The sequence below is a fragment of the Callorhinus ursinus genome, unplaced genomic scaffold (assembly GCF_003265705.2).
Source record: "Callorhinus ursinus isolate GAN/ISIS: 27379988/994484 unplaced genomic scaffold, GSC_fseal_2.0 scaffold36, whole genome shotgun sequence".
Lineage (NCBI taxonomy): Eukaryota > Metazoa > Chordata > Mammalia > Carnivora > Otariidae > Callorhinus > Callorhinus ursinus.
The window spans coordinates 10,352,507-10,366,567 of record NW_027397098.1 but is presented as its reverse complement, the minus strand read 5'-3'; the positions used below and the strand labels follow the sequence as shown (position 1 = coordinate 10,366,567).

Below are 14,061 nucleotides of genomic sequence, written 5' to 3'. Positions count from 1 at the left end.
AACTAATGAATCATGGTAAAAAAAAAAAGCCATGAATTCTTTGTGCAGTATTCCCCTAGCGCTGGAGTTCTCCCGTTCTCCTTGATCGGTAAACTTGGTCTTGGCTTGCTGGCTGTTCGTGCTGATCTTCTGGGGGAGGGGCCTGTTGCTGTGGTTTTAAATGTCTTTGCCGGAGGCTGAATTGCCCCGCCCTTGTCGGTCCGGGCTAAGCAAGCTGCTCAGGTTTGATCTCAGGAGTTTTTGTTCCCTGCAAGCTCTCCGTACAGCCTTGGAGGACCATGGCAAAAATGGTGGCCTCCCAATCTCCACCCGGAGGAGTTGAGAACTCGGGTCCCCGCTCCTCAGTGCGCCCCCAGAGAAAAGCAGTCACTCCTGTCTCCCCGGTCTCCGGCCGCTCTCCATGCTCACCCGGCCTGTGACCGAGCGTTTCTATCTCTGGCACCCAACCCCGTGTGGAGTCTCCAAACCCAGCAGATCCCTGCGGTGCGTTCCCGCACCGCTCCTCCCCGGGAAGGAAGGGGAGTCTCCCCGGATCTGCCGCTTGTTGGGTCCCTGCTGGAGGAGCAGTGGCCCGACTGGGCCGCGGATCACAGTTTTTGGCCACCCCGAGCTGAGAGCCCGCGCCTCAGCTCCGTCTCTGCAGCTGGCTTCCCCGCTCCGATCCCTGGGAGCTCTGGCGCACTCAGGCTCCCCCGGTCTTTCTGTGACCCCAAGGGTCCTGAGACCACACTGTCCCGCGAGGGTTCCACCCCCCGCTTAGCCACTGGAGCGACGTCCCTCAGCGGAGCCGACTTCTAAAAGTTCCGATGTTGTGCTCCGCGGCTCTAGCACTTGCCAGAAGCGGCCGACGGAGGCCCCTCCCCCGCCGTCTATCCTCCCGAATATCGCCTCGGATTCACTTCTCCGCACGTCCTACCTTCCAGTAAGTGGTCGCTTCTCTGTTCAGATAGTTGTTGCTACTCTCCTCTTTGATCTCCTGTTGAGTTCGTAGGTGTTCAGAATGGTTTGATCCCTATTCAGCTGAATTCCTGAGACCAGACGAAATCTAGGTCTCCTACTCCTCCGCCATCTTGCTCCGCCCTCGATATGAGGAATTCTTAATCTCAGGAAACAAACTGAGGGTTGCTGGAGTGGTGGGGGGGTGGGAGGGATGGGGTGGCTGGGTGATGGACATTGGGGAGGGTATGTGCTACGGTGAGCGCTGTGAATTGTGCAAGACTGTTGAATCACAGAGCTGTACTTCTGAAACAAATAATGCAACATATGTTAAGAAAAAAGAAAAAGAAGAAGATAGCAGGAGGGGAAGAATGAAGGGGAGTAAGTCGGAGGAGGAGACGAACCATGAGAGACGATGGACTCTGAAAAACAAACTGAGGGTTCTAGAGGGGAGGGGGGTGGGGGGATGGGTTAGCCTGGTGATGGGTATTAATGAGGGCACGTTCTGCATGGAGCCCTGGGTGTTATGCACAAAGAATGAATTATGGAACACTACATCAAAAACTAATGATGTAATATATGGTGATTAACATAAGAATGAAAAATAAAAAAAACTAAAATAAACAAAAACAAAAACTATAGGATAAATGAATTCAGTGAAGTTACCAAATAGAAAATTAATATTCAGAAATCAGTTGCATTTTTATACCCTAACAACGAACAGAAAAAAAATTAAGAAAACAATCCCACTTATAATTGCATCAAAAAGCTTAAAATATTTAGGAATAAATTTAACCAAAGTGGAGAAAAACCTGTATTCTGAAAACTTGTAAGACACTGATGAAAGAAATTGAAGATGACATAAATGAAGGGACAGGTATTCCATGTTCATGAGTTGGAAGAATTAATATTGACTAAATGTCTGTACTACCCAAATCAATCTACACTCCAATGTAATCCCTATCAAAATATTAATAGTGGTTTTCACAGAACTACAACAAATAGTTCTAAATTTGTATGGCACCACAAAAGACCTCAAATAGCCAATGTAACCTTGAGAAAGGAATAAAGCTAAGAGTAACCCAATCCTAGATTTCCAAATATACTACAAAGCTAAAGTAATCAGAACAGTATGGTACCAGCACAAAACCAGACACATACATCAATGGAACAGAGAGACCAGAAATAAATTCATGCTTATATTGTCAATTATCTGTGACAAAGGTGGCATCAATATACAAAGGGGAAAATACACTGTGTTCAATAAATGGTATTTGGAAAACTGGATGATTATATGCCAAAAAAGAAAAAAGAAACTAGACCACTTTTTTATACCATACACACAAAAATGTTAAATGGATTAGAATCTAACTGTAAAACCCAAAGCCTAAGAAGTCCTACAGAAAAAATCATAGGCAGTAAAATCTTGGAGAACAGCCTTAGCAGTATTTTTCTGGATGTGTCTCCTAAGGCAAAGGAAACATAAGCCAAAGTAAATATTTGGACCAAATATTTATTTGGACCAAATTTATTTGTCCAAATATTTGGACAAAATTTTTGCACAGTGAAAGAAACGATGAACAAGACAAAAAGGCAACCTACTGAATGAAAGAAGTTATTAGCAAATGATTATTCACTAAGGGGTTTTTATCCAAAATACAGAAAAAACTCAACACCAAAACAACAACAACAACAGCAACAGAACAATCTGGTTAAAAAATGGGGCAGAGCACTTGAACAAACATTTTTCCAAAGAAGACATACAGATGGCCAACACACACATGAAAATATGCTCAACGTTGTTATCAGGGAAATGAAAATCAAAACCACAATGAGATATCACCTCACATCTGTTACAATTATAGTATTAAAAAGACAAGAAATAACTGAAACTAATGTAACCTTGTGTGTCAGCAATTCTCAAATTTAAAGAAAGAAAGAACAAGTGTTGGAGAGGATGTAGAGAAAAGGGAACCATCATGCACTGTTGGTGGGAATGTAAATTGGGATAGCAATTAAAAATAAAGGATATAAAAATTAAAATTAGAAGTACCATATGATCTAGGAATTCTATTTCTGGGTATTTACCTAAAGAAAAAGAAAACATTAATTCAAAATGATATATGCGCCCCCATGTTCAATGTAGTATTATTTATAATATAGCAAAGATGTGGAAGCCACCTGTGTCTATCAACAGATAAATGCTAAAGAAGCGGTGTGTGTGTGTGTGTGTGTGTGTGTGTGTGTGTGTGTGTAAAATGGAATATTAGCCAAATAAAGAATTAGATCTTGCCATCTGCAACAACATGGATGGACCTAGAGGGTGTTTAGGCTAAGTGAAAGGAGTCACACAAAGACAAATACTGTATGATTTCACTTATATGTGGAATACTAAAGAGAAAACAAATGTACAAACTAACAACAACAGAAAAGTTCTCATAAATACAGAGAACAAACTGGTAGTTACCTCAGGTGAGGAGTTGTATAGACAGGCAAAATAAGTGAAGGAGATTAAGAAGTACAAATTTCCAGTTATAAAATAAGTCACAGGGATGAAAATCTCAGTGTAGGGGATACAGTTAATAATACCGTAATACCTTTGTATGGTGACAAATGCTAACTACACTTATCATTTAAGCATTTCATAATGTATATAATTACCAAATCAATATGTTGTACACTTGAATCTAAAGAATATTGTATGTCAAATATACTTCAATTAAAACGTTTTAAAAATTAGAAAAAAAGAAAATATATTAAAGAATAAATCTCACTGGCAAAGGCAATTATACAGTAAAGGCAGTGGATCAGCCATTTAAAAAGCTAGTATGAAAGTTGATCAGGCAAAATAGTAAAATCAATTATAACTATAATAAGTAGTTCAGGGATACACAAAATAAAGATATAAAATATGACATCAAACAAGATGGGGGATATTATATTTTCAGAATGTGTACAAACTTAAGCAACTATCAGCTTCAAGTACATAGAGACACACACACACACACACACACACATATAGGCTGACAGTGTACACACACACACACACATATCATGGTACTGAGAAACCAAAAACCTACAATAGATATGCACAAAGTAAAGAGAAAGGAACCCATATATAACACTAAAGAAAACCATCAAACCACAAGGGAAGATACCAAAAGAAGAGAGAAAAAAAGAACTACAAAAGCAACCAGAAACCAATCAACAAGATAAAAGTACATACCTATTAATAATTAATTTAAATGTAAATGGACTAAATGCTCCAATCAATAGACATAGGATAGCTGAATGGATAAAAAAATAAGACCCACCTATATGCTGCCTACAAGAAACTCACTTCAGATCTAAAGACATACAGATTGAAAGTGAAGGGATGGAGCAATACTTCTATCAAACAAAATAGACATTAAAAAAAGATTGTTAGAAAGCACACACACACACAAAAGGCATTAAATAATAATCAAGGGATCAGTCCAAGAAGAAGATATCACATTCATAAATATTTATGCACCCAACATAGAAGCACCTATATGTAATAAGCAAATATTAACAAACCTAAGGGAGAAATTGATAGCAATACAATTGATAATGCAATAGAAGTAGGGCACTTTAATACACCACCTATATCAATGGAGACATCATCCAGGCAGAAAAGCAGTAAGAAAACACTGACATTAAATGACACATTAGACCAGATGGACTTGATTGATAGTACAGAAAATTTAATCCAAAATAACAGAATATACATTCTCTTCACATGCACTTGGAAAATTCTACAGGGTAAATCATATGTTAGGCCACAAAAGAAGTCTCAACAAATTCAAGAACAATGAAATTATATCAAGTATCTTTTCCACCACAACAGTATGAAACTAGAAAGCAATTACAGAAGAAAAGTGAAGACACATAAAACATGGAGGCTAAATAACATGTTACTAAACAACCAATGGGTCAACAAAGAAATTAAAGAGGAAATTTAAAAATACCTGGAAACAAATGAAAATGGAGACATATCTTTCCAAAATCTATGGGACTCTCCCCCAAAGAAGTTCTAAGGGAAAAGTTTATAGCAATACAGGTCTACCTTAAGAAACAAGAAAAATTCTGAAATAATTTAACTTCAAAAATAAAGGAGCCAGAAAAAAAGCAAAATCGAAAGACGGAAGGAAATAAGAAAGATCATAATGGAAATAAATGGAATAGAGGCTAAAAAGAATAACTATAGAAAAGATTAAAGAAACTGGGGCACCTGGGTGGCTCAGTTGGTTAAGCATTTGCCTTCGACTCAGGTCATGATCTCAGGGTCCTGTGATCAAGCCCTGTGTCAGGCTCCCAGGGAGCCTGCTTTTCCCTCTCCCTCTGCTTCTCTCCCCTCTCATGTGCTCTCTGTCTCTCAATCAATCTTTTTAAAAAAAAGATTAAAGAAACTAAAATCTGGTTCTTTGAAAAGATAAACTCAACAAGAAAAAAGAGAGGGGCCAAAATAAAATCAGAAATGAGAGAAGTTACAATGACCACAAAAATACAAAGGATCATAAGCGCATACTATGAAGAATTATACACCAACAAAATGAAAAACCTAGAAAAAGTGGATAAATTCCTAGAAACATACAACATTCTGAGACTGATTCATGAAGATATAGAAAATCTAAATAGACTGATTTTAATGATGAATCAGCAATTAAAAACTCCCCCAAAATACCAGTACAGGACCAGATGGCTTCACTGGTGAATTCTACCAACCATTAAAGAACAGTTAATACCTATCCTTCTCAAATCATTCAAACAAATTGAAGAGGAAGGAATACTTCATTTTACAAGGCCAGGATTACCCTGATACCAAACCAAAGTCACCACACACAAAAAAGAAAATTACAGACCAATATCCCTGATGAATATAGATTAAAAAATCCTCAACAAGATTTTAGCAAACTGAATTCAATAACACAGTAAAAATGTCACTCACCACTCTCAACTGGGATTTATTACGGGGATGGAAGAATAGTTCAGCATCCAGAAATCAATGTGATACACCACATTAACAAAACAAAGGATAAAAATCACATGATTATCTCAATAGATACAGAAAAAGTATTTGACAAAACTCAACATCCATTTAGGATAAAAATTATCAACAAAGTGGGTATAATAGTAATGTACCTCAACATAATAAAGACCATATATGACAAACCCATAGCTAACATCATACTCAATAGTAAAAAGCTCTAAGCTTTTCCTCTAAGATCAGGAACAAGACAAGGATGCCTACTTTTCATTTCTTTTATTCATCATAGTATTGGAACGCTTAGCCAGAGCAATTAGTCAAGAAAAAAAATAAAAGGCATCCAAATCGGAAAAGAGTAAAACTGTCATTATTTGCAGAGATACTATTTACACAAAACTATAAAGACTCCACCAAAAAACTACTAGATCTAATTAATGAATTCAGTAAAGTCACAAGATACAAAATTAACATACAGAAATTGGTTGCATTGGTTACTATACACTAAAAATGAACTATCAGAAAGAGAAGTTAAGAAAGCAATCCCATTTACAAGGCATCAAAGAGAATTAAGTACCTAGGAATAAATTTTACCAAGGAGGTGAAAAACCTGTACTCCGAAGACTCTAAGACACTGGTGAAAGAAACTGAAGACAACACAAATTGAAGATATACCATGCTCATGGATTGGAAGAATTAATATTGTTAAAATGTCTGTACTACCTAAAGGTATCTACAGAATTAATACAATCCCAATCAAAATACCAATGGTATATTTTCACAGAACTAGAACAAAGGATTCTAAAATTTGTATGGAACCACAAAAGACCCTGAGTATCCAAAGCAATCTTGAGGAAGAAGAACAAAGCTGGAGGTATCACAAGCCCAGATTTCAAACTATATTACAAAGCTATAGTAATCAAAACTGTATGGTACTGGCCAAAAAAACAGATACACAGATCAATAGAATAGAACAGAGATCCCAGGTATAAATCCACACACTTATGGTCAATTAATCTATGACATTAGATTATGCCTTCAATACATGGTGTTGGGAAAACTGGGCCACTATCTTACACTCTATAGAAAAATAAATTCAAAATGGATTAAAGACTTGAACGTAAGACCTGCAACCATAAAACTCTTATAGGAGAACATAGGGAGTAAGCTCTTTGACATCTATCTTAGCAATATTTTTTTGGACCAGTATCCTTAAGCAAGGGCAACAAAAGCTAAAGTAAACAAGTGGGTTTACATCAAACTACAAAGATTTTACACAGTGAAGGACACCATCAACAAAATGAAATAGGAACCTACTGAATGGGAGAAGATATTTGCAAATTATACATCTGATAAGGTGTTCTATCCAAAATAGATAAAGAACTTACACAGTTTATTATAAAAAAACCCCAAAACTACTGGATTAAAAAATGGGCATACGACTTGAATAAACATTTTCCCAAAGAAGACATACAGATGGCCAATAGGTATGTGAAAAGATTCTCAACATCACTAATTATCAGGGGAATGCAAATCAAAATCACAAATCAAAATCACCTCACACTTCTCAGATTGGCTACTAACAGAAAGACAAAAAAAAATCACAAGTATTAGTGAGGATGTGGAGAAAAGGGAACCCTCATACACTGTTGGTGGGAATATAAACAGGTGCAGCCACTGTGGAAAACAGTGTGGAGTTCCTCAAAAAGTTAGAAATACAACTACTGTATGATCCAGCAACTCCACTTCTGGGTATTTAACCAAAGGAAAAAAAAAAACACCAATTTGAAGAAACATATGCACCCTTATGTTCATTATTTACAGTAACCAATATATGGAAGCCACCTAAATGTCCATCAACAGATGAACAGATAGAGAATATGTGAGATATGTGTATATGTATGTATATATCACATACACATACATACAATAGAACTTTGCTCAGCTGTAAAAACATATGAAATGTTGCCATCTGTGACAACATGAATGAGACTAGAGGGTATTATGCTAAGTGAAATAAGTCAGATGGAGAAAGACAAATACTGTATGACCTCACTTATATGTAGAATCTAATAAAACAAACAAAACAAAACAGAAACTGACTTATAGATACAGGAAACAAACTGTGAGTCACCTGAGTGGGGAGGGTTTGGGGGGGTGATTGGAATAGATGATGGGTATTAAGAGATACAAACTTTCAGTTATAAGATAAGTAAGTCACAGGATATAATATTTAGCACAGAAAATATAGTTAATGATACTGTAATAACTCTTTATGGTGATGGATGGTAACTATACTTAACAAGAGGATCATTTTGTAATGTATAAAAATACTGAATCACTATGATGTACACTTGAAACTAATAGAATATTGTATGTCTATTATACTTCAACAAAAAGAATAATAAATAACAGGCGAATAACTGTTCTTCAGAATCTCCTGAGTAACCTGGCGTTCACCAGCTGGGCTCTTTGGAGGTAGAAAGCCAAGGAATAAATTTTCCTAAAAATAACAACTCCCCAGAAAAGTAAATAGTTCATTTATGTTATCTAATATCTTCACCATTCATTTCAATTGTTGCTTTTTACACTCACTTGTGGTATTTAATTGGTTATTCAGTATGACATGCAAGACCTGAATAAGTCAGGACATCCCAAAAACAACTCAGTGTCCTTGGGAAAGTATAATGCAAGATTTCCCCCCCATCCCTTATTTCTAAAAGGACTAAATTCCTTGAAATCTAAGTAGTGAGCCAGTCATTTTAACACTGATGTACATATTCTCTGCCACTTTTCCTCATGCGTTTCCTTCTCTGGTTTTGCTAAAACATTGCAGCTGCATGGAACCTTAAGAGCATCTCCTGTGAGAAGAAAAGTAGCAAACACTGAAGCTCTATGAGAGGGAATGTATTTTCTACAAAGTGGGATTCATAAGAGCTTTTCCCAAAAAAAAAAATCATACATACAGATATATATGTGTCTATATACAATATATATAAAATAGACATACAAATATATATATGTATAGAATTACACAAATTTATATATTATACATATACAATACATATATACAAAATGTGTATGCAATATGTATAATATCTATTATACATATACGATACATATATTACACATATACAGTGTGTATGTGTATACAATATGTATATCTATTATACATATACAATACATATATTACACATATACAATATGTATGTGTATGCAATATGTATTATATCTATTATACATATATGATACATATATTACACATATACAATATGTATGTGTATGCAATATGTGTTATATATAATACATATATTATACATATACATGTGCGTGTGTGTACATATATTTGTATGTATACATAAACAGCAGGGGGAAAGTACCAGATGAAGTGTGATTACATCATGCTCCTAGAGGCCTGGTCTTAAGTATATTTAGCAGTTCGATACAAGCCTCACAATATTTCAAGAGAAGAAGGGACACTGCGCACTCCAGGATACACAGACAATTCGGACGCAGACTATGAACACGTGACAGAACTCCTCACTTTGCCTTTTAGTAACACAGCGACAGACATTTATGATCTCCAGGAGGAAATTTCTGGGAGGAAATCTAACTCATACAAGAAATTTCAAACTCTTTCTTGCTGCAGAAAATGAGCCTTCCTTCTCTTAACTAGCTTATTATGCCTTCATTCCTTCCTGCTTTCTCTTCTAGCCACCCACACCTCTCCTGCCCAAGACCCTTCCCACGTACTTATACTCTAATTTCTAGTTTCTCTCAGCTCTGGGATGTAGAGGCTGCATTCTGCAACTTGGTTATCACTCACCACTGTTAGAAGAATCACTCCTGCCCCTTTAGTATTATAGTATGAAATTCCTGAGGTGAGTAACTATTATTATATATTTCCATATCCTCCATGGTGCTTTGGATACTATATATGATTATTAAGTGCTTTTTTTAAAAAAAAATCATCTGGTTTCTCTTTTATCTAAGTATATGTATGCATTTATTCCTTCACTAAACATTTGTTGAGAATCTATTGGGAGCTGGGGAAATAGTGATGAAAGGCCTAGTTGCCATCTACATTTTCTAAGTGATTCCCACAGTTTCCTGAACTCTACTACATTCTGTGATTGGGGCAGCTTAGAAGCCCTCTGGCACTCATATTTACATTAAGGTAGAACATTATAATACAGTCTTGAAACGGAACAACAGAATAAAGTCTTCATGCTCTTTGGATCTTAATCACACAGCCCCACATGGGTCTGCTTATTATTTTAGGCCATATACAATGTGGAGAGGGTGAAGGACAGTAGAAAAATGAAAAGAGAAAATCATAATGCTTGTGCATGAAGACTAATCTACAAGGATGTTCATTTCAGTGTTATTTAAATCAGAACAGAAAGTTAGAAGTGTCCTAATCAGGTAAATCATGTAGAATATTCACAGATGGGAGGCAATGCATGTAAGAGAGTGTTGAAACATCAGTTACAGAATAGTAGGTATTTACAGTGGGTTTCTATTTTTATTTTACAAAATGCAGTGGGGGGTGGGCAGTCTAGAAGGTTAAACTTCAAAGTATTAATGGTGAGTATACCCAGATGGTAAGATTATAAATGATTTTCTTCTTTGAGTGTAAAGCATTTTCCAAATTATCTATAATGATCTTAAATAACTTTTGAGTCACACACACAAAAAAATAGGCAATTAAAAAGAAATTTTTAAGGAATAAGGAGATCAGGAAGAGAATCGTCCCAGAATAATAGAACCGTCTGAGAGAATTCACCCTTTACCTCACCGTTCAGGCCTCACTCACTGATAAAGCCCACTGTAAAGGCTGCTTCTCTGCCGGCCATATGTAGGAAAATAATAGTGCACATGCATTTTGATCTACTGTCCAACTTTTGTCTCTTCAAATACATGTCTGGTAGATGAACAAACAAGAGTCACGTCTTTCTCCCTCACAAAGCACTGCTTCGTCAAGCAAGTCACAGGCTGCTTAGAATCCTTGTTATATAAATTAAACCGAATTCTAAGACACAAGCAAATAGACAAACCCAGAAGTAAAGCCCTTTCCCAACCGGCTATGTTAAAAAATTCGAAATAATATCTCCATGGTGTTTGGAAAAGAAACTCGTTTGGACAAATGGAAGGTGAGCTGAAAGGTGAAGAAGAAAATTACGGACCCAATTCCCCATGTCTCCCAATGAGGGCGCCACAGGGGCACCCTGCTTAGACCGGCAGGTTTGCTGGGTGAGAGGCAGATAGATGAAGGGTTGTCCAAGTAGAAGCCTTACCTTGGTCTGGAATGTACAGAACATGTGCGTTAAGAATGGATGCTCCCAGGCCAAAGAGAGAACTCTCTTCTCTACCATCGTGCACTCAACATCATCGTCCATCAAAACCACGTCTTTCTTTAAGGCTTTTATTGCGAAAAATTGATTGGTTTTCTTGAACTCTGCTAGGAAGACCTAGAAGGAAGGGTAAGAAGTAACTTTATTTTAGAATTTGATCTCACACTCATTAAAGAAGAGACAAAATCCTGAGAGAGGTCTGTGTTGGGTGAGAAAAGAGGATTTCTTCTCTAATCCCCCTCTATCCCCTTTAGAGAGACAAAATAGAGTACTTCACTGATTTTAGGACATTACCTAGTAGTTTCATACTTGCTTTGTGCCTTTCAAAGGATTCCACAAAACTTCTGTACAATTGGATGGGTTGTCAGTCCCTGAAAAATTCTGTTTAAAAAAGTATGAACTGTCTGCCCAGGGACCTGAGTAAATTTATGCTATAAATTCCCAGAGACTAAGTGCATACTGAAGGAAGCAAGAGCAAGTAGCAGAGAGGATTTGATTACACTTGAAACATCAGTGCAAATGAGCATAAAACTTAGCTGAGTTTTACCCAGTTTTTCAAGGTGAAAAAAGAATACAAGGGAATAAAGCTTTCCTTATATGCTTAAAGAGTGTACCCCATTTCATCCAATGGCATAGGCACTAATGCCATTTTTAGGACCTACCACTACGTGTCACACACTCTGCTGTACCTTATATGTGCTATCTAATTCTTAGCTCAGGACGCTCCACAAGACAGACAGTAATAAAAAAACAAACAAACTGGGTTTAAAGAGTAACTTCACTTGCTCAAATTCATGAGCTACTCAGTGGAAAAAATATAAGTCCAAATTTACTTTTTCTACTTGATTTCATGAATCTTATATGAAAGGACACCAGATGGCCTATAATGGAGAGTTTCTACAACTTTTGCTTTTGCAAATGATGCAGCAACAGATGATTGACAGTTGTGAGGACATGGCATTTGGAAACAGAAAACTCCAGCTTGGGTCTCTTTTACTAGCTGTGGGAATGTGGGCAAACCAATTAACCTCCCTGGGCTTCGGTTTCCTAATGTGTAAAAGAGATAACTGTCGTGACATTCTCCAACTTGCAGGACCGTTGTGAAAATCAAATGACTACCACATGGGAAAATGATTTGGAAACTATAAAATACTCTCTAAATGACAGTTATTAAGAATACTTGTCATTTGTTTCTTGACTTTTAGGGAATGTCAAAATCAATGACACCAAACCAGTACTGAAAATGCATGTGTCTATATTTAAAATAATATGGTGCAGATATAGAGCTTTGGGGTAGCTGGCTTGGTAGAGGGCATAGAACTTAGACGGGATTGCAGACAAATGGATGATATGCATATCCCTGGAAAACAATGCTTTCTTTTTTTCTGGCCTTCAAAGTAAATTGAGAATAAGAATATATAGAGGCCACCATTTTGGCGAGAAACCATACTTCCTATCTAGAGCCAAAAGAAATAAGAAAAGCAAGTTTTGGAGTATCCTCAGTGTTGTAACAAAGGGAAATATGGCTGTCCCATTTTGCTTTGGTGCTTCGTCCTCCTGTCTTTGGGTCCCTGCTTCAGTCTTCTCGGTCTGTAGGGACTGAGGGGCATACTGCTTTGGACATAGGCAGAGGATACCTGAGGCTCTCAGTTGTCCCTTGGGATATTTTTCTAAGGCTTGTAGGTTTAACTTAATGTCTTTCTTATTAACCTTGTTCAAATATAGAAACCCACATGGGAACAAAGAAAGATAAACATTTCATTAACAACGAAAAGTGCTCTTTTGGTAATTGTTTCTTTCAATAAACATCCCCAAACCAGCCATAAACTAAGAAGCTGAAAAGGCAATTTCCATCTCTATAATGGGCTTTCAATTTTTGGTGACAGGTTATAATTGCACATTAATTGATGCTAAGTTATAATGAAGACCAGCTACAAAACTGCCTACTACACAGCTTAACACCAAATGAGCCTGCTGTGTTTCATATCATTGTGGAAATGAACTAAAAGAATTAATGGATATCAGCTAGTTTGCAGGGCAGAACAGATTTTGCCAAAAGCAATGCACTGGTGTTTAAATCCAAACCCTATTGTAGCATAATGTGATTCAGCTGTGGTGATGCTCAGTTGCATTCTAGTTTGTTATTAAATAAACTGGGTGAGTTTCCCAGCCGAAGTCTGGTGAGCAGGTGTGGAGCATAATGCTGGCTTTGGATGTACAAATTCGTAGGATGGTAGTCTCTGGCTAAAATTTTCCTAGGGGTTTCATCCAAGAATAAAACAACAGAGAGTGTCATTAATCTAGTAGATAACCTTAATATCCAGAATAATCTCAAGGCTCATGTTCCAAGGCATCTTTCTTTACACTCGCTGGCTTGAAAATGTTTTCCCACCACTGATAGTTGATCGTTAAATTGTGTCATCTTCCTCCTTCCCTCTCGTCCCTGACAGAGGCAGCCCATAACTTGTGTGTGTGGCAGGAAAGATATAGAGGAGCGACTTTCCCCATGAAACTTTTCTCATGTCTCTCAAGCTACAGCTTCGTTATGAAGTGAATTGTGTCCCCTCTGAAACATTTACCTCCTGAAGTCCTAAACCTCAGGACCTCACAATGTGACTGTATTGGGAGGCAGGGTCTTTGCAGAGGTAATCAGGTTAAAGTAAGTTCATTAGGGTGGGCTCTACTCCAGCATGACTAGCGTCCTTATAAGAAGAGAGATTAGGACACAGAGATACACAGAGGGACGATGTGAAGACACAGGGAGAA

General features: G+C 37.2%; 1 protein-coding gene across 3 annotated transcripts in view; it reads right to left on the bottom strand.

Annotated features, from left to right (window-relative positions):
* PRKCQ (protein kinase C theta) overlaps nucleotides 1-14,061 on the bottom strand; it is a 192,219-nt gene that overhangs the window by 92,597 nt on the left and 85,561 nt on the right. For all 3 annotated transcript variants that reach the window (XM_025853423.2, XM_025853424.2, XM_025853422.2), the window contains one exon: nucleotides 11,239-11,412. In XM_025853423.2, the coding sequence (XP_025709208.1) occupies nucleotides 11,239-11,412 (174 nt within the window). The remainder of the gene's footprint in view (nucleotides 1-11,238; nucleotides 11,413-14,061) is intronic.